At 39.4% G+C, this 21,832-nt stretch overlaps 1 protein-coding gene across 4 annotated transcripts in view; it reads right to left on the bottom strand.

Moving 5' to 3' along the window:
• The window catches only part of PARD3B (par-3 family cell polarity regulator beta), a 996,466-nt gene that overhangs the window by 368,026 nt on the left and 606,608 nt on the right, over positions 1 to 21,832 (bottom strand). For all 4 annotated transcript variants that reach the window (XM_044913701.1, XM_044913703.1, XM_021703002.2 and 1 more), the window contains 3 exons: positions 21,320 to 21,452; positions 14,024 to 14,123; positions 7,219 to 7,334 (listed from right to left, as the gene is read on the bottom strand). In XM_044913701.1, coding sequence (XP_044769636.1) covers positions 7,219 to 7,334; positions 14,024 to 14,123; positions 21,320 to 21,452 — 349 coding nt within the window. The remainder of the gene's footprint in view (positions 1 to 7,218; positions 7,335 to 14,023; positions 14,124 to 21,319; positions 21,453 to 21,832) is intronic.

The raw sequence follows: 21,832 nt of genomic DNA, 5'->3' as shown, positions 1-21,832 counted from the left end.
CAAAGCAAACTCTAACATTTCCCTGAATTAAGTCTAGAAACTCAATCAGAAAGAAGAGGAGACCTCAGTTGTTTCCGAAGATCCCTCTCAGGGAGGTTGCTTTTTTTTGCCTTTTTTCTTTTCATTTCACAAACATGGAAATTCTTTGCAGATCAGTGTTGAGATCAGTAATTTCACCCGTTGTTTCTGGAATTCATCATCCCTGTGAAAATTGGTAATTTGCTTCCTGTTCTCCACTGTGAGGCCTACTTTTCGTAATTTCTAATGATCAGGGACAGTTGTTCTAGAAGCACGATCCTTTCAGTGTGCAGGAATAGAAACGGCATCCTTGCATTCGCCGGCAGCCTGCTCTTCCCGTTTGAACATCACTCTCTTGTGTGCATGAAGGTAAAATTAACACAGGCTCTGGGGGGCTCTGCGTTCCACCTGACAGCTGTTAGGTGCTCTAAACAATGGGCCCCTCACACACTTTCTTTTTCGTGCTCTAAAAATAGTCTGGCTGTCTGACTCTTACAGGTTTTGCGAGCTTCAAGCAGCTGTTCAGCTCTTCCTGCATTTATTCTTTTAGATGACTGCTACTCTCTCTCGTTTTCCTTTTTCTTTTTAACCATTTGCTTTTCTCTTCCTCTCTTCTACAGAGCCAAGGTTATCAGTAAGTTCTTGAAGCAGCCACGCTGGTATCTTCAGATGCCTCTCCCTTTTGTTCCTCTTGGAGATAAGGTATCATCATCATGCCACAACTTCCTCTTGGGAATCTTTCCGTAACTCTTGGGTTTTCCTTTCTAGGTACATGCAGCAAACACCGTTTTCTCTCATTTTCTGTTGAAGCCTCCATGTTTGTTTGTTTGTTTAATTTTTAATTTAAATTCAATTTAATTAGCATACAGTGTATTAGTTTCAGAGGTAGATAATTTAGTGATTCATCAGTTGCATATAACACCTAGTGCTCATTACATCACATGCCTTCCTTAATGCCCATCACCCAGTTACCCCATCCCCCCACCCACCTTCCCTCCAGCAACTGTTTGTTTCCTATAGTTAAGAGTGTCTTACGGTTTGTTGCCCTCTGTTTTTGTCTTATTTTATTTTTCCTTCCCTTCTGCTATGTTCATCCGTTTTGTTTCTTAAATTCCACAAGAGTGAAATCATGTGGTATTTGTCTTTCTCTGATTGACTTAATTCGCTTAACATAATACCCTCCAATTCCATCCACGTTGTTGCAAATGGCAAGATTTCATTCTTTTTGATTGAGGCTTCAGTGTTTAAAGTACACAGTACGCACTCCATAAACATGTTTAATGGATGATAAACATTATCTGCAATCCCTTAATTCTGACTTCCTAAAGCTTAGGGCATACACCTGACTATGTCCTTGTACTCTTCCTTGTCTTCTAGAGATAGTTAATAGACACTTTCTGTTAGTATTAACATTAATTCTTCTTTCCCAACCAGTTTTGTTTTTGTTCTTTCTTCTAGTGAGTCAGTTATGTCTTACACAACAGTACTCCCTTCAGCTCTCACTATCGTCAGAGGTATTACTTATTGATGGACAATAACGATGATCCGCGGATATACATACAAATTTATATTAAGATATATATTAACATATTACATGGCACACATAATATATATTAACTGATAAACCAGCATCACAATCATCTGAATAGTTTTTATAAAGATTCTATGTATTTAGTATTCAGGATTTTTGTCTTACTGCAAAGAATGCATACAGAAGTACCCCACTACACAAAAAATTATTTTTTTGTGCGGCAGTGGGTGCCGTGTTACGCAGGCCCCAAGGATTTGGGGTGAGGAGGCTTTGGGGAGTCTTGACTCTCCACCCCACCTCCGGGCACCTACAGATACAGGCCAGGCAGCTAGCCTCGTGAGGGAGTGGAGGACAGAGCCTGCCCTGAGTCCCTGTGGACACTTGCACATGCATGCCCAAAAAGTAATTTTAAGAATAAAGTATTAGAACAGTAGAGCAGGGTTAGTTAACTTTTTGCATGTCCATCTTTGATCTAATACTAGAGATACTTAACTTCTTTGAGAGGAATGTCTGACATATATGAAAAGGTTATATTCAAAACATGACCCAAATATTTACCTCTGTTGATATTAGAAATCAGTTTATTTATAATTTCCTTCAACTGTGGGCATCTGCAAACATTTTCTATCTTAAAAAAATTTAGAACAAGCAACTAACAGAAAAATAAGATTGCTGAATTGTAGATCTTGGAGTCATCCAAGACACGTGTACTTTGTAAAGAGACTATGGGACATGGAATGTTAACAATCTTCATTGTCAGGGAACTTCCTAAACTTCTGTGTGACTGCCTCATGCATCACTTGAAGCTCATTTCCTCTCATTGAACAGGCAGGACAGCTGGCCAGGCTTCCATCTGCACTGTCCTCAGTCTTCTCTGTGTTACAGAACACCCTTCTGAAATGGGAGAAGGCCAATTTGAAACAAAAGTAAAAGCAAAAAAAAAAGAAAAAAAAAGAAAAAAAACCAACCAACAAAAAAAACAACAACCTTGTGGGAAATAGTATTTTAAACTGAACTTTCAATGGGCCTATAGATTAGGTCAGGGAATGGGCCAAAATACTGAAGCACTGTCCCTTGAATAATTCAGGTTAATTCTTAAATAGTATTAACGGGGTCATAAAACACCAGGCTTGGAAATTAAAGATGTTTATGTCTCATCAAAAAGTCTTTGAATGTAACTCTCTGGCATACTGCCAAAAGGGCAGCTCTTTGGGGGAAAACCCTATGCCAAAGGCCAAAGAGGCAGCTGTGTTATTCAGCTCCTGAGAGCTTCCAACTCAACACCCACACAAGCTCAATTATGAGCAAATTAAAGGGATCCAGACTGAACACAGTAATTCTGGTAATTCAAATAAATAGAGGAAAGTCTACAATTAGTAGGAAAAGATTGATTTTCTGGAAAACCCAGAAAATGACACCCTAACCTCTTTGCATAAGCATAGTTACATCCAATTATTTAAAAATAAATTTCCTTTTATTCATCATTTTAATCATTTCTGTTCTGTCTTAAAGGTGGCCACATGCATGCCAGCAAAAGTATTCACAAAATATTGAAGCAGAATGGCCTCAAAAAAAATCTATAATGGATATATAGGAATTAATGAGATTGAGTAAAATTGTAATCAAAGTTTTATACCTACTTTTACAGCACACAGATAATGCACTGTTCATTTCTACCTTTTCTGAGTACAGAGAAAAAATTCGAGTCATTCAGAAAGAACAAAGTTTGACTATTGTGGAATCTATTACTATAATTCATTATATTAATAATGAACAAAATACACATGGTCATTCTGTATAGATCCTTAAAACTCACTTAATAAAATTCAACATCTGACTAATCTGACTGAGTAAACTTTTTTAGGAAGGCAGGAGTACAAGGACATTTATGTAACGTGATATAAACATTTCTTCTATCAAGAACCATCAATGAAGTCATAATTAATGCACACACACAGTGGAAGCATTCTTGTTTAATCTTTAAATTCATTTTGTTGAGCTGATCTAAAGTTCATGTGGGAGAGTAAATGTATATGAAGAGCCAAAGTGATTTTACAAAAGAAGAAAGATCAGAGGAAGTTTTTCCTGTAAGTTATCAAAATAGAGTGTAATAGCATATTGATAATATAAACAAGGTGACATTGGCATGGAAGAGACAAATATGTCAATAGAATATGTCTAGAAACTGACCAATGTATGTAAGGAAACTTAATATTCAATGTTAATGTATTCTGCTTTAATGGGGAAAGGATGTAAAAATCAATAAATGTTCTTAATAATTTGCCTATTGTCATGAATAAACATTTTTTCCACCTCACACACCATGGATAAATATATTACAGATTGGTAAATATTAAAAAAAAAAGCCTTCAAAAGTACTAGAAGAAAATAATGTGATAAGTATAAAACCCAGAAGTCATAAAGGAAAAGATAGAAATTTTTTTATTACGAGACTAAAGTTTTCTTCACAGTAAAGGATATCATAATCAAACTAAGATGACAAATAATGGATTGAAAGAAATTCTTTGCAACATAAATAATAACATTCTTTTTTTTAAAAAGATTATTTATTTATTTATTTATTTTTAAAGATTTTATTTATTTATTTTTTAGAGAGTGAGCGAGAGAGAAACAGCATGAGAGGGGAGAGGGTCAGAGGGAGAAGCAGGCTCCCCGCTGAGCCGGGAGCCCGATGTGGGACTCGATCCCAGGACCCTGGGATCATGACCTGAGCCGAAGGCAGATGCTTAACCATCTGAGCCACCCAGGTGCCCCCCAAAAAGATTATTTATTTGGGAGAGAGAGAGTGCATGTACTCAAGAGTCGGGGGAGGGGGGGCAGAGGAAGAGAATCCTCAAGCCGACTCCCTACTGAGTGGGGAGCTTGACATGGGGCTTGATCTCATAATCCATGAGATCATGACCTGAGCCAAAACCAAGAGGTGGACACTTAGCTGACTGAGCAACCCAGGTGACCCCATAACAACATTCTAAAGACAAAAAGAATTAAGAAATGGAAACATTTTTGGCAAAGGATATAAATTAGCAAATCATAGAATGTGAAATACAAATGGATCCCCTGAAAAACAAAAAAACCCAAAAAATACACTAAACTCTCAATCCTAAATTCAGTCAAAAGGGGAAAAGCAAATTACAAATCCAGAGTCATTCACATAAAACTGTACAACTATTATAAAGAAACACAATATGTGATATAGATATATGTACACAGATGATGCAGCAAATAAAGTGTTACATATGTATACATAGCCAACTATTTTTAAATCATGTTTCTATCTGGGGATGAGAATACTTTTTTCTCACAAGAGCTGTCTATCTTTTGAAACATAAGTGAAATTAAGTAAATGGAACTCACTCACCTTTAAAATAATTTGAACATAATATGCAAGTTAAAATGCTAGCCTAGACTCAGCAACAAAAATGAAACAAAAACAAAGGTACTAATTGGGACCGTTAGCCTTCAAAGATTCCTGTAGACTTTGGAAAGGAGAACTATCCAACATAAAGGACTAGATAGATAGAAGGTTTTATTTTTTTAAGTTTTGAACCATATGAAACTGCTAGTTTTCCAGGTCCAAAAATAGTCAAAAGCACTGATTTGATATTCAGCCTAAATACCTGAGGATGGATGGATGGATGATTGATTTTTTACTTTTTGAAGATTGGATCTTGACCCTGATATCTTTATAAGCATAGCCACCACCCTTTTTAGTAAATATAATAATTCCTTAGGTTGCCCACTGCTACTTATAGAAAATGAAATGACTTAACAATAATCTTTTCACCTAACCAAACAGGAAGGACACTTCCAAAGGTTTACCATCTGGTATCATCTGAGCTTATGTGCTAAGAAAATCAACATGTTTATTGAGCTCCCTCAATTGTTTTGGGGACAGGGGTTCAGAATGGCTCTAGAATGCTGCCCTCTGCAAGACTGTTAGCTTTAAACTGGCATTTCCTGGAAGAGACCAAACTTTGATGGTGTATAAAATATTTGTATACCAAATTTTACCACTTCTGCTGTATGGTGCGTTTAAGCCGCAGCTTTGGCACCTATGTCCTGAAAACAGCTCGGGACCTCTACCCAATGAGGCAAACTGAACAAACATTACTATTGTCGCTTATGGTGTAAGTCCAATAGAATGCAATGAGTGACTGCTACCTATACATATTTTGGAAGGGCTGTTTCAATGTAAAAATAGAAAACTTCTCAAAAAAGTTTTCAGAAACAAAAAAATATAAACAGAAATACTGTTTCTGGATACACCTTAGGCTTTATTTTTACAGATTTGATAATAGCTTTTCTTTCTTATAATGGGTGCCATTTTTTTTTCTTTTGTAGAGAGTTTTTTGGAACTTTTTGTTTTAATTAAATGAGGAAAATAGTAATATATTCTTGCCCCAAATTAAAAGAGATTTTTATCTATTTGTTTTCTTCATAGAGTAAGTGGGAAGACAAAACAAAAGATGTTTATCAAGCACTTTAAAAAAATCAGTTGCTCCTCAAATTATTAGTAATAACCTCGGTCACTGTCACACATGATTCCTTTGGTTTGTCAAAGGTTCATGCTGGAGAAAATCCCCTTTTCTGACCAGGGCTCAGCTTTTCTATCCCTCTCTTGCTATAGGTGATCAGAGCAAATGTATCCTAGTGATCTAGTTAATTTGTAGAAAACAGAATCAATTTCTCTTGTTTTATCATGACTGAACATTTTTCTGAACTCCTGTAAATGAGTAAGAGCTAAGCACTATTTATCAGATTGTTCTGTGGAGCACATGGTTTTGATTATTCTATATTCTTGTTGCTAACTAATGAAATATGCAATACGTCTCAAGAGAAAACATTTGCAAAGCACGGCCTGTGAGCACCCAGCAGCAATGAATATTTGCTGGGGATTTATTTTGCACTTGCACCCTTCCCTCATAGTCCTCTCTCTCCAACAGCCCGTGAGAGCACAGCAATGCGCTTGGGTGTCTGAAATGTCTTCTGGGGTCCCACATCGTAGGACCTGGAGAACATCGTTTCCAGGGGGCCCTCGTTCTGCACTAGCAGCCAAGAGTCACCCTGAAATTCCCTGCGGAGCTCAGAACCTCAGTGAGGTTCTTCAGGCATGGACCCAGGGTACCTTGACAGCCTCCATCTGGCAAACTCAAGGAACCCTTTCCCCTCCAGTGTTAACAGGATCTGAAGATGGGCATTTCAAGAGATAAATCGGGAAGATTTATCACTGCTGCCATCCCTGTCCACTGCACATAGAGATAGGAAACCCCGTGGAAGAGGATTCATTTAACCCTATTATCTTCCCAGGCCCTGCAGCGGGTATGTTCGTGAGAACGGCAAAGTCACTGATAGAAGTGAGAGTGCAAATACAAAGGCAGGTGAGTCACTGATGCTGACGGCATCCAGATCATCCGGAAGGAATAATCGTATTTTTCTGACCAATATGGACCGCCTTATAAAAATGTCATTCACCTCTCTTTTAAAGAGGGGTAATTACAATTAAATGTGTGAGACCAATATCCCCTCCTCCAGCCTGGGGCCGACTTCGCCCCCTAAGGTTGGAGCTGAGGCAACAAAGGGAGGACATTCAGGAAGACAGATGGGCTTAGGCTGGCGCGCTGACCTGGATGTCACTCACCCTCACTTACCAAGGTCCATGCTCTTGGAGGCTTTCAGATTCATCGATTCAGGCTGCCTGGCCGGTGTCACAGATCTGAAGTGGATGTGCTGATCTGGAAAATATACTGCTGAATCCACCCCAGAGCTGTGGAAAGAAGCCATACGCCGCATTTAGATTTGGAATAAAAAAAATTTTTTTTCTTTTGGTAAAGGAAGCAGTTCTCATTTTGAACCCAGCCCCACCTCATATCCTCTCCAGCTCCCAACCATGTATTTTCAACCGATTCTGGAATCTCGGGTGGCTTTTATGAGATGTAGCAACTCTATTTTTATGTATTTTATCACATTCCACAATTTAAATAAAATATTCTCTGGTTAATATCATGTTTTCCTCTTCACATTTCTGCTAATTGGGATCCTGCTGTACAATACATAACTTCAAATGGGAAAGCCAGGCGTGGAAGGAACTGGAGGAGGTCGGCAGATACTCACAGAGCCGAGAAGCGGGGTTAAGAGATCTCTGAGGGCTAAGCATGCCCTTCCTTTAAAAACAAGTAAAGGCTTGTGTACTTTAGAGAAGACCATCCTGCTGAAAGACTGCCGGCTGCAGTGGTTTGGTCTCCGACTTTATTTAGGCCTATTTCCTGAAACTAACATTCATACCGAGCACACAGTCTACTCATTAATAACACAAAAAGGAAAGAACAAGAAAAGCACAGTTTAGACACCAGATATATTAAATGCCCTTATGGGCTTCCCAGTACTTGTAGTCAATCTCAAAGAATTCTATTTCTGCTAAATATTTTATTTATTTGGCTTGAGGATGGAGGGGATTATACAAGGGAATTACAGACAAGGCTTTATTTCTTGGTCTAGAAATAAATCATATTTATAAATTTTGTAAGTTAAATTACAGCTGCTTTCTCCCCTCGTATTCTCATATATTAAGAAAGTTAATATGGTGGCTCATTTCAGCATAACTTTAGTCTTAAATACAGTGAAACTCAAATCAAGTGTCCGATAAATCTGAAAGTACTGAGGTTGAGGTTTTCAAACAGTTGGGATTTGACACTGTAAACAGTAAAACAACAATAAAAAAAAAAATGAACCATTATGAATGAGAATCCTTCAAAAATGGACAGGGGATCTCAATTTCTTAACCAAATATACCAAAATAAGTTTCATCTTTCCTTGAAACTCATTAGTTACGCACATTCAATACTGCCTTTATTAAAATTAAAATGCAGCAACCGTAATACTGCTGAGTGAATAAATGAACCCCCATTATTGTAATACGGTGGGGGGCTTACGGAAGTACCCGCATCAGGCAGCAGAGCACAGAGCTCAAGAGCCCAGATGCCAAAGCAGTGCTGCTTAGTTCTAAATCCTGGCTCCGGCCCTGACTAGCTGTGGGGCCTACGCACAGCACTGAACCTCTCTGTGCTTCAATTTCCTGATGCATAAAATGGGTCTAACTCCACTCCTTACTTCACGGGGTTCTTGAGAGATACAATGAGTTTGTAAAGTAAAAATAAAAAGATTTGTAAAGTCAGGAGAATGGATTCTGACACAGAGTAAATGCCAGTGGGAGCATTTAGGAAACAACTAAGCAGGTAAATAAATAGACCCGCTTTTGCTTCCCAAATGACCATACATTTTTGCTTTTCGAGTCATCTATACGATTTTTTCCAGTCTCTTTCTTTCTCTGTTTTGGTCAGGGTCTCGGTAGACCTGGGACTAAGAGCCCTTCTCTCCTTCTATTTATTTTCAGGTTTTTTCCTTTTTTTTTTAACAAATATTATTTATTTTTTTTTAACTGCGGTAAGGTTGACACGCGATGTTACACTAGTTTCAAGTATACAACATGGTGCCTCCAACAAGTTTATCCCTTCTGCTATGCTCAGCACGAGTGGAGCTAAGGGTGATGTGCCGTGATGGTCAGGAACCTGGGCTAGAGAGCCCTGAGCCAGGGCGCGTGGCCTCAGTGTACTAGTCCCCGCAAGAGAGAGTATTAGGATGTATAGAGTTGTTGTAAGAAATGAAGGTATGGTATATGCTAACAGTAGCGCCTAGAACACAATGAGAGCTCGATCAAAGTGAGCTGTTAAATCTTTTCTTTATTTCTGTAGGTTAGAGAGGGCCTGAGACGCTCTTCAGTGAAGAAATTATACATGGTTTCATGAAAGTTTCTCAAGAAATTCAAATCTACTCTTTAGAAAGCTTTTTTGTTTGTTTGGCTTCTTCCTTGGTGTCTGGCTTATATTTTCAATCGATAAAACCAATGGTCTATATGGAGTATATTAGATGTGGTAGGGAGTGATGACAGAATATGCCAGGTGTGAGTAAATCTCCTTGCACCACAGGGCTACGGACGCTGGCCTTGCATAACAGCATCACTCGGATTGTTTCGGCCCATTTTAAAGAAGAATTCTGAGAGGCTACTGTGAACATGAGCTTCCCCCTGGGCCTTGATGTTTTGGAAGCACTTGCCTTTAAATGTGGTATTCGACCTTTATTTGCACTTAGTTTCACATCCTTTGATCTCGTGTGATGATGTGGTTTTAGTGTCAGAAAGACTCATGGCCTTCAGGGAATTGAGAATTTAAGAGCCGGGAGGCATTAAAGGTCACCTCATCTAACTCCTCATCTTGTAGATAAGACACTGAGGCCCAAAGAGGAGCTGCTGTTCCAAGGTCACACAGATGGCCAGTGGCAAAGTGAGGACCCGAACTGTGGTTTCTTCATGTTGCCTTTTCTCAGAGCCACAAAAGCTTTGGCTGACATGGTGGCCAGCCTGGGGCACAGGTGCTGCTGAGAAGTACTCCAGGAACAACCAAACGTTCCCTTTGGGGCAGATTCACTCCCTCTCTTATGCTGCTTGCGTTTTAGGTTAGCTTTGTGTTTCAGTAGAGTGCTACATACCATGAAATAAAAGGAAAGCAAAGAGTTAACCCAAACAGATGCCCTGTGTTTCAACGAAAGCCATTTGAGGAGGTGGTTTAGGACCAACATGAATATTCCTCATTAAAACTTAGGTAGCACTGCATTTACAGAGCTCTGCTCAAGGAAGACTATGGGAATCTACCTAACTGAGGCACACACTGGTTAACCCACTTTATTGTCTTACTTTACCAAACTAGGCACTAATTGACAAATTAAATACAAGAACTCACATTTCTTGAGATTCTCGGGAAACAATGATCCCCATCCCCATTTTAAAGAAAGCAAGGTGGCAATGCCCCTTGATGCAGTAACGTCAGGTAAGGGGCAGTCTAAATAAAGTGAATTTTTTGGTAAAAATGTTTACATATAATGAAGGCTGATAAAAGAACTAAAAAAGCCGCTTTCTACAAATGAGTGTAACAAATGTTCATATACATGTGTGTGAGTGTGTGTGTGTATACACACTATGCATACCTGAATATATCCATTAAATTGATGATAGCGATTTACACACCAGTTGCCATTGCTTTGAATATGACCAAGTGTACGTTTTGAAACCTTCGAGAGAAGGGCCCATTTTGCCACGGTACAAAATTAGAAAGAAGGCAAGATAAGGCTGATATTTAAGAAGGGGAGTGTAATATGAGAAATTACAGGATTAGAGCCAATATACTGTGCATTGGTCTATGAACTTATACAGTGCGCTTAAATAATGAAGTGTAGTATTAAATTAGTTAGTGTGAAAACATTTTAGACATTAAGTGAGACTAGTAAGACCATTTGTAATTTTATTGGAAGTTTTTGGAGGGAAAGGGTGACACGGTGATTAACTATAAAACCTGACATATTTTAATTTTGAAGAAAGTCAGCACGTGCTCATGGCTCAGGGGGCTTCCGTGGAGGCTGTGGGAAGCTGCAAGCTGACAGCAGGCCAAAGCCACGGTTTAGATAAAGGCCACGTTTTCAGCATGAACAACCAGGGGATCTATCAAATAGAAATGATACTCAATGTCAAATTATGCTGCATAATGAATCAATAAAGGTAGCAGGAAGCATATGCCAGCGTCCTGAATGTGGTGACAAATCAGGAATGTGAAAGACATATAAGACCCAGCCATGAATGTTCAAGGAGAACTGTCAGAAATCAAAAGGAAGGAGAAGATTTTGAGAGGTATGGCAAAAAAAAAAATTCTGAAATCTCAGGTGTCCATCCATGAATAGGCTTCAACAACTGGCTACTATGAATGAGAGTAGATACAGAAAGGAAGGGAGGGAGGGAAAGAGGGGGGAAGGGAGGGAGGGGAGAGACAGACCCAGAGAACCCAGAGGGAATGGAGAAAGAAAAAAATATGATCATGTAGGGAATAACCAAATGTTGTCTGAACTGTTAATAAAATTCAATATATTCCGTCTGTTCCTACTTTGCCTTAAACCCTCTCTGAGAGATCACAGTAGAAAATATACTTCCTTTGTATTTATTTTTTATTTAGACACATATATTCTAAACTTTTGTCCATAATTGATGACATCATAACTACAGGTAACTTCCGTAAATTCCTGATGTCATTTTGGTTCAAGACAACAGGCATGAAGTCTGATCACGTTTGCGTCTCACTTCTCATGCAATAGTTGTGTTCTGTTTCAGAAGGCTGGCTACATCCCTAAATCACCACTTTTCCCTTTTAGAGGGCTTTTAACTTTTTTTTTTTTTGAAAGCCAGGGCGGCCTCCCTTGCTCAGCCCTCCTGGTCCCTTCCAACCCTTCCTCCATCCCAAGTTCCACACATCCAACCAGCCCCCCCACCCCCCCCCACCCCGCCTCGCTGCTGCCGGTCACCTAGGCAATGCAGCAGCTTGCAGTATGGTGCAGGTCACGAGATCCCAGGGGGAAGAGTTTCAAAGCTTTACATTTGTTCCTTCCATCTCAAAAATGTCTTTGGCTCTGCCCCTTCCTCTCCAGCCATGCTGTTCCTCTCTTCATTCTGGCCAGCCCAATCTCTTCTCTTGCCAGTCCCTATCCTTGTTTATGACTTTCCCCAACCACAACTGAACTCACTCAACCTGAGACTGTCATCAACACCTCCCGCCACACCCCCCCCCCCAGAAATTTGTGGAGACACTGAAGAAGCCAAAAAGGCCATTGCTAATTCCTGATAATTCCATCTCTGCAATATCTCTGATGCCCTCTCTCACCTGAAGAGGTTTCTCATCTGAAAGCTTCTCCCCACCCTCCCCAGCACAGATCCTTAATACCTTTCACTGCTACTGCCCTAGAAAATGTCCAGAGTCTCTGGCTTCCAGTGGATGTTAACCTTTCTCCATCTCCCTAATGCCTGTTGTGCACAACTAAAACCCAGGTCTTATCATGCTCTCTGCTAAAACCCTACCACAAGGTTTGACCATCTAATGAAGGAAGTCTGCATTCCTTATCTTTGCACTCTGCGCTCTAGCATCTGGCCAGTCAGCCATGATACAAGTTGCACAAATCAACTTCCTTTCCCAGCTGCCATGCTGTTCCTTCTACCCTTCCCTCTCTCTGAAATTCCCCTCCTTCCTGGGCTTTTCTCATGTCCACCTCTGATTCATACTTTGAGGTTTAGTTGAAATGTTACTTTTCCCATAAATTTTCCCTGATTCCTCTATCTGGAAGCATCTCCTCTGTGTTGGATGTCCACAGCATTTTCTCTATACCTTCTGGTAAATACCACTTTGTCCCTTGTGTGCTAGTTATCGTTTTACCTACTGGCCTACCATCTTCTTGAGGGTAGGGTTTCTATCTGATTCATCTTTGCATTATTCCAACACTTTCGCATATATACACAGAATAAACAGTAAAGTAGAATGAATGAAATTATTTTTTAAATGCATTTTGTTATGGCCACCAAACTGCCATTTTTGATTCAGGTTTGAGGCAGGCAATGGAAATGAATGGACAAAATTAAATATGTCTACATTTTCTTTCAAGAAACCCCTAGAAAACTGATCTAGAACATTACTGTAATTATCCACCCAGTTGGTGAAATTGGATTTGAGTCAGATAGCGGACTTCAAAAATGAAGGAATCTGAGATAGCTAAATATAGGTAAGCTTCCAGCTAATAGAGTTAGCTATACTCTTTTGGTGGTGTTTTATTTTTAGCAGATTGTAATAAAAAGCATAATAGGAATGACACCAGCATTGCTGCAAGAAAAGTGAAAAAATTTCACAGGATTATCCTGGGACATAGAATGGAATAAAATACACAGTTTTTAACAGCCATAATAAATACAGAAAATAGCAAAGGGACAAGTTAATGATTTTTAAAACTCATCAGAAGAACGAAATCTATGAATTCCACTAGTCAGATGGTGTGTATACTTAGTAAATCTCTCTCTCTCATGCTTGTGAGATTCTAAAAATTATTGATTTTTTGGTTTCTATTACAGAGTGGATATAATATTGGGCACTCTTTTCAATATTTTAGATTATATATGGTGTTGCTTTAATTTTTAGATTCCATTAACTTTCTTGGAATATTTATTTTGAAAATATCTTTAGGGTTTGCCAATTACAAATGAAAAAAGAAAAAAAATCAACTAAGCTTTATGTCCTCTCAGTTTTGTTTTATACCTTCCCATAGAACCTTTTGAGTTCTCTGGTTTTTCAACATGATAAAAGAAAGTTCAACAATTTTCTTAAATATTTTATAATATATGATGAATCTTAAATTCCAGGAAGCAAAATATGAACATTCTAAACTACTAATTTTAGCTATGAGGAGTTTTCACTGAAAAGGTATTATAGATGCTATGAGATTTCCATTCTGGCAAGAAATAGAGTCAAAATCAGGTTGCTGGGTTTTCCTAGAAACACTGTACTGGGGAACGTTGATGAGCTCTCATTTTATCAGTACCTGTGGCTGTAATCTTCAGTGCCCAGTTCCAGAATGGGATGTGGTGGTGGAGAAGGCGGGACCTCAGCCTCGGCCCATCCGTCACTGGGGAGGAATAGCTCTAAAAAACAAAGAACCAATGAAGCTGTGGTCAATGGGAGGCAGAGCTATTTGGTGCCTGGCTTTCTTTCGGTCCATCTCACAGATGCCATCTGCACCAACACATTAACCAACCTGAAATCAATAAGTCCTCCTACAGAACTGATTCAGGATTTGTATGGGAGCTAAGGCAGCCCTGGGTGAGGAAATCAAAGCCTGCTAATAGGTTTTTACCCTATTAGCAGCAACCCAAGGCAAGTCAAAACCGTGCACCCTGAATATCATTTCCCAGCTACGGAAGGCTGACAGTAGCTCATGACGCGTGTTCTGTGGAAGATTAACAAAGCCATCTCTTTCATGCCTTAATGGTTTTGTAAACAAGACTCTCTCATGAATACGCTGGGTTATGTGGTGATTTAGGTATTTGCTTTATGACAAAAAGTACTTTAAAAAAAAACCCCAAACATGAGATACTTTATATCTACTCACCATTTAGAGATGGTAGAGGGGAAAAAATACTCTTTTTGCATCTGTGCCACAATGGAAATACGTGGGTTTGAGGCCTTGGAAGCAAAAGACTAGGGTCAGACCTGGTTTTCTCACCTACTTAAAATGTACACTTTTTCAATCTCTTCTACTCTGGAAGAACTAGACATGTATCCTGAATCTTACTACAACCACTAATAAGCAGGTTTGTTGAGATCTTATCGTGTACCAGACATTGTGCTAAGCATTATGTACATTATGTCATCTGATGCTCATCCTTATTACCAGCACTAATGAACGTATGAAAAGCATGAGAGAGCAGCCTGGGGGAGAGTCAAGTTTGTGCAGCAAGGCCGCCACGTCCCCAGTCATGGCTCCCACTACTCTGTGAACTTGGCCCAACTATTCAACTTCTCTAAGTGTTAGTTTTTGAAATCTATAAGGTGGGAATGAGAATAGCTTCATTAGAGGAATATAAGAATTATATAAGATGGTGCATATTCACACAGATTTATAAATGCAAAGTGCTAATAAGCAACTAAAAGATTATTCTTCTATACCCCCTAAACTCTACTGTGTATCTATTACAGTGAGAGATTTGGTAAAAGGTGGACCCTATTTGTCTTGATTGCTGGAACAAGAGAAAAGTGTCCCTACCCCTGTGAAATATTGCTGGTAAAAGAACCTGCTTGATTTGCCCACATGCCAGGTGTGATGGTTACTTTTATGGTTAACTTGACTGGGCCCAAAGTACCCAGATAATTAATCATACGTTATTCTGGGTGTGTCTGGGAGGTTGTTTTTTGGGTGAGCTTAGCATTTAAATCAATAGACAGAGTAAAGTAGATTGTCCCCCCATAATGTGGGTGAACCTCATCCAATCAGTTGAAGGCCTTAGTAGGACCAAAATGCTGACGTTCTTCTGAGTAGGAGAGAATTCTTCCTTCCTGACTGTCTTCAAACTGAGACACGAGCTTTTTCCTGCCCTTGGGACTTAAACAGAAATACTGACTCTTCCTGGGTCTTGAGTCTGCTGGCTTTCAGGGCAGGACTACACCGTTGTCTCTGCTTGGTCTTTAGCTTTGCTCATTCACCTTGCAGTTGTTGGGACTTGCCTGGCTCCATAATCATGTGAGCCAATTCCTTATAATAAGTCTCATTATATCAGTTATTATATGTTCTTACGTATATGTCATATATATTATATATTATACATTATATGTTATACGATGTATAATATAATGTCTATTATACATTAAATACATATAAATACAAACGCATCCCATTGGTTCTTCTATGGAGAACCCTGTTCCACACTCTGCTCCAGGGACTAGTAGGATATGGAGGTAGTTCTAGCAGTGCTGACATGTCCCTGGGTAGGAGGCTGGACGCAGGAGTTCTGATAGGCAGGGTGACCAGGGTACAGAAGCGTGGTGAGCGAAGGCAGTCAGCACTGTCCCCCTGCACCGCCTACCCAAGTGATCTAGTGAGTTGGTAATACAGTGGCAATCAGGCAGCCAGAGACTTGCTGAGGGAAACAGAAGGATACACTGTAAACTGGAGACAAGGGACATATTGGGACAACATTTTCCACTGGCTCTAATCTCTCTACCCTCAACTTCTTAGCCCATCTTTCACACTGGTGATAAACACAGCCATGATCATGTATCCTTGGCCTCTCAGAAACATTTCAGTTGCACACAACAGCCTAGAGAATAAAGGTCTACACCCCTGGCAGGCAACGTCAGCTCCTTATCACACACTAGCTACCCAAGACTACTTACTGTTCCCCAACCACAAGCCTGGGCCTTCTTGCCTCAGTGTGTTTGCTTACATAACTGCAAAATCCAGTCCCAACCATCAAAGTCCCACCCTTCTCTCAAGATCCACCTCAGTATTTTTATAACAGTGGCAGAGAATACTAGTGCTCACTCTATCTGTGTCCCTCCTTTCTTCCTGCACATACAGACCCCATTTCCCAGCCTTCTTTGTCCCTAGACTTGTTCTTGCCAATAGCATGTGAGTTGCTCTGGTCATTGACATCCCCAGCATCAGTGGTTACGAAAGGGTACATTCTCTCCACCTGTCCCATCTTCCAGCTGCAAGGAGGAGGGGATGAGGCTCTAGAAAATGGCCCAGCTACCAATGGAAGGAACCCAGGTCCTCCATCACTGCAGGGAGCACAGCTCCCATCCTCCTGCTACCACACCTCACTGGGCTGTGATAAGACAAGAAAAATACTTTCACTGTCTTTATCCCCTGATATTTGGGGTTTATCTATTAATATTATGGAAAATTACTCCATTTATAACATTTATCACATGCTGCTATTGCAATGAGCTATCAAGCTATCATCTATGTATCTATATCTATTTCTCTTACTGGACTATGGAGAAACTCCTCCTTGTCCTCTTTCTCCTCTCCCTCCTCTTCTTCAGCATCTTCTCTGGATTCTTCAAGTTTTATTACAATTGTTACCTTTAGATTTTTTTTAGAGAGAGAGAAAGATTGCACTGGGGGGCGGGGGGCAGAGGGAGAAGGAGACAAGCAGACTCCTCACTGAGCAAGGAGACTGACATGGGGCTCAATTCCAAGGCCCCAAGATCATGACCTGAGCTAAAATCAAGAGTTAGGTGCTTAACCAACTGAGCCACCCAGGTACCTGTTACCTTTAATTTTTATTTCATCCATATGAACAATCTACATATTTTTAAGTATCTATAGGTACAGAGGCAAATATCTTCTTTGTTGACTCTCTATCCATGGTATATTTTTAAACATGTTCAGATGTTATAAGGAATTTTTCTTTCTCTTGGCCCAAACACCTCTATTAACCCTCTATCAGTGTGAAAATATGGAATTCTTTTCTCCAAAATATAATATTTCTGGATTTCATCACATGTACAAGGTTAAGTTTTGATGGTCATCCTATATATATGCCTGTGAATGTTGACAGTGCAGCCTCAAGTAACTACTTCATGACCCAATAACCCTTATTTTAATCTTTTTTTTTTTTTTTATTGTTGTTACTTGTTTTACAGACTCCATCCTGCTAGGGTCAGATCAGAAAAGAAGAGTGAAAAGGGACTGCAACTTTAGACAAGGGCTCAGCGGGCTATGGCCCTGGTCCAAAACAAGCCCGCCATTCGGTTTTGTACATAAAGTTTCATTGAGCAGTTATGCTCATTCTTTTCCTACTGTCCATGGCTGCTTTTGGACTACAGCGGCAGAGCTGAAGAGCTGAGACCGAGATCCCCTGGCCTGCAAAGCCTAACCTATCTGGCCCTTTACAGATAAAATTTGATGACCCCTTGGTTTTTGATTTTTTTTAATTAGAAAAAATTTTAAAGCCTATTCTTGAGGGCTATAACAGCATTGTATTCTTTTTTGAAACCCTGATGGTGTATTCTACACAATGGAGGTATCCAATAAACATCAGGCAAATTGAAAAGAATAATTCAGTTTCTGATCACCACTCCAGAGGGAATGCCTTACGTGCTACAGAGGAGTGGACACATGCTGTTTCCCCAGAGAAGGCACATTAGGAATAATTATACATTATGTGTCTGCCCAAAGGACCCCAGGGAACATGGATCCAGTGAGACAGGACACACAACCGAAGGGGTTTGATTTGGGGTGGGGATGGAAGTCCTCCAGGAGCCCTTCCTGGATGGTGATCCTGAGCAGACTTAGGGCAATGGGTGACTCACACATGGGGCTGGGGTGCAGTAGAATTGAGAGGGGAGGGGAAGCAGGAATAGAGCACAAAAGGGGGAGATGAGAGCAATGAAAAGAGAACTAATAACAAACCAGAGGCAAATGGTGCTTATTACTATTACTTAACCATTACTTGGCCACGGGTGAGATCTAGCAGCAAAATTCTTCAGAAAATAGTGTTGGTATTTCATATTTTTTATTACCATTTAAATGCTTAATAGGATTTTATAACTAAACTGTTGGGACACAGCCCCCATCCTGACCCCTTACCATTTGGGGCACCACACTCATTCTACTGCAGGCATTGCTAGCAATTCTCCAACACACATGTGAATTTGCTGGTGTTACAATTTCTACAAACGTTAGTTCTAAAAATGCCTTTTCCCTGTTACAGCTTGACAGGAGTTATGTGTATATATATATAAAAAATAACCAAGGAACTGTGGGTGGTATGTACTATTATTACAAAAATAGATGGAACCCAGCATATCAACATTGGATTTTTAAATATACAAAGGAAAGGAAAAAGGGAAGAAAAAAGAAGTGAATGTTTTGGCTGTAAAAGTTCCTTTCCACACTAGACATTACATTTTGTCAACTCAGTCTTGCTTTTCTGAAGGGGCTCCTTAAAAAACTTGGTCATGTTGAGTCAACACTCAGGTTTCACGAGGCTTACTGGCCTCTTGCTACCTCATGTGCAACTGAAACTCAGAAACTCTCAATGGTTCCCAAAATTTTAAATGTTTTTAGTATGACAAAGAGATGATGATCATGATATTTTTCTCCAGCATCATGTTTACAAATTCTATTATATATATTCTTATCTCTAAGTCAATAGGCTTACATAAAAGTAAGAGAATTTCATCTACAGGTCTCTTACGATTAAAATTTAATGAGTCTATACCTTGGTAGGCCTAATTCTTTAACTGAATATTATATAACAGATCTACAAGGAAATAACAGCAATAGATTTTTCCTGCTTTAAAGAAAAATAATGTTCAGCGCAGTCCTTCTTGAAAGAACTGGATTTTTTTGTCACCTTGGAAAATTGACACAGGGGGAGGAAGTACAGCAGGAACCTTGTAGGTAGCTGACCTGCACGGTTTTTCACTGGTGTAAAATGTTGTTCTACCTGGAGGTAAGTCTCAAGAGGAAGAGAACAGACAGAGACTCCCAGTGGTTGTCTGTGGCCACACGTACTCAAAGGACCTAACTGTTCAGTGGAAATACAAACTCAAAACATTCTATTGAAGTTTCAAAGAATTATGACATTTTATTTTTAGCATGTGCTTCGACTGGACTCTGTTACTTGAATTTTTTTTCCGGGTATATCCTTACATTTTAACTAGTTCTATAGTTTCGTTATTTTGGCCTTTGTTGGCCCTTCTAGAGATACTGTCCCATTTCCCTATCTCGATGTCCTCTAAAAATACTCCATGTAATTACCACTCCAGTGTCAATATTTTATAGTTATTAAAAATGAGGGGCATCTGGCGGGCGTAGGTGGTGAAGTGTGTGACTCTTGATCGCAGGGTTGTGGGTCCGAGGCCCACGTTGGGTGTAGATATTACTTAAAAAATAAAATCTTTAAAAAAATGAAACAAGATAGGGGATAACATGCCCACTACTCCTTTGGATGTCACTGGTATAATTAGGAATAAAACCTTTAACTTGGATTGTCACTGTATCACATGTTGCTTGAGAATTAAACGCCAATCAAATTATGTAAAGCCTAGATATTTTAATACACATGGCGATGTTCTTGATCACTATATGGGCACGGTAGAGAGAAGGCTGTTCTAGTCTGTGGAAAACTTGCTGTTCCTTCCCCAGATTCTCCTCCTACTGTGATTTAAGATCTCAGAAAGAGATCTCGCTTTGTCAAGACAAATTTTAATTTCTTAAAGAAGACGAGAAAAGACAGAGTATTTTTTTTTATCTGATACAAAGTCAAGTGAGCTTTTAATGACACTCTTGGTATCAGGTGAAAGGACTTCAACAGTTTCAAGAGACCAATGTAAGACAAGGTCTGTGCTGTGGTTTAAGGAGTGAACTTGAATCAGAGAGATAGGGGCTGAATCCAGGCTCTGCACAGATCAAGTATGTGGTCTTGGGTTAATTATTTACTCTCTATTTCTTCATCTGTAAAATGAGGATAATAGTATTATTACCCACTTCCAGTGTGCATGTAAATTGCTTAACACAGACTCTAACGGACAGTAAACACTTAATAAATAAATGGCCACAGCTGTTGCTGCTACTCTCACTAAAATGGACGAAGTCAGAGGAAAAAAACAGCGTCCCATTCTGATGAAACAATTTAATTCTAGAGGAATCTGAGAGGTACAAGCCTGTTCTGATGGAGTTCTCAGAGTTTAGAACTTGTTCCCATGTAGTTAAATTTTGGTAACATCTTAAATGTAAATAAGGGATCGATTACATAAATAGTGCCTGCATTCAACAGATTACTATGCAACCACTAGTACAGGATAATAAGGGAAAGACAATGTAGTAAGGGAATAATAAGAGCATTCCAACTGTTACACAATGGTCTCGGTTCATGGTATTTACCACACTCTTCTAGAATCTGTGAATCATGTTATGACCATCTTATGGTTTAATACTAGTCCATACACTTTTTTTAAGTTTAATAGTTATTTACATTTGGTAACTTCCAATAATTAAAAGATTGTTAAAAAAAAAAATAACAGTTTGCCATTTTGTTTCTCCATTCTGCCATTTTGTTTTTGTTTGGCTTATTTCACACATCATCCTCCGTGTTTGGGGCAGCAAGCATAGAAACTGTCACTTAAACTGGAGGCGATGCCAGGAATCCGCTTCACAACTTCTGAGTCAGCTCTCCCACCCATCATCTCTCCATGTTCATGACTCAGAGTAACAAAGCCTGCACTTAGTGTAATTAACTTCCCTTTGTCCTTTTTTTTTTTTTTTTTTTAAGATAGTCTTGTGTTTTCTCACGCCATTTGCAGTAGATGGAAATGGACAGACTCTTACCTTTCTGTTTGTCTTGTGAACTGTAAGTGCCAAATGGATGCAATGAACTATTATCATTTCTCCTGGAGGTGGTTATAGCGTTTTGACAATTCTCAAAGCATGGCTTAGAAAATGCCCCACACTCTGCAGGCTCCTAAGGGATAAAAATAAAAATTACATTTGCTTTTTTAATATGTTCGAACTTGGTCAATGAAAGCAAAGTAGGAGAATGATCAATTTATGAATGATCTTCCAAAAGTGTACTGCATGTACACACTCAACTGGAAAATCAAAATGGCCTTATCAGTTAAAAGATCTTTGAAGACGAAATACAAAAAATACTGACAATGTGGTGCTAAGGACTGGGAGTACTCATAGCCAACACCAAAGAGGATTAACTTTATTATTCTTTCCCCCCACTTACAAATGGCTTCTTTCAAATTTTCTTCCATCTGGGAGTACAGCTTGTGACAGTGTCAACACAAGAATAACGGTCCATGCCAAGGGTGTTTTTCTGCCAACCAGCTGGTTCCT

The sequence above is a fragment of the Neomonachus schauinslandi genome, chromosome 3 (genome assembly GCF_002201575.2).
Source record: "Neomonachus schauinslandi chromosome 3, ASM220157v2, whole genome shotgun sequence".
NCBI classification, from domain to species: Eukaryota; Metazoa; Chordata; class Mammalia; order Carnivora; family Phocidae; genus Neomonachus; species Neomonachus schauinslandi.
This window is presented reverse-complemented; position numbering and strand designations above follow the sequence as displayed.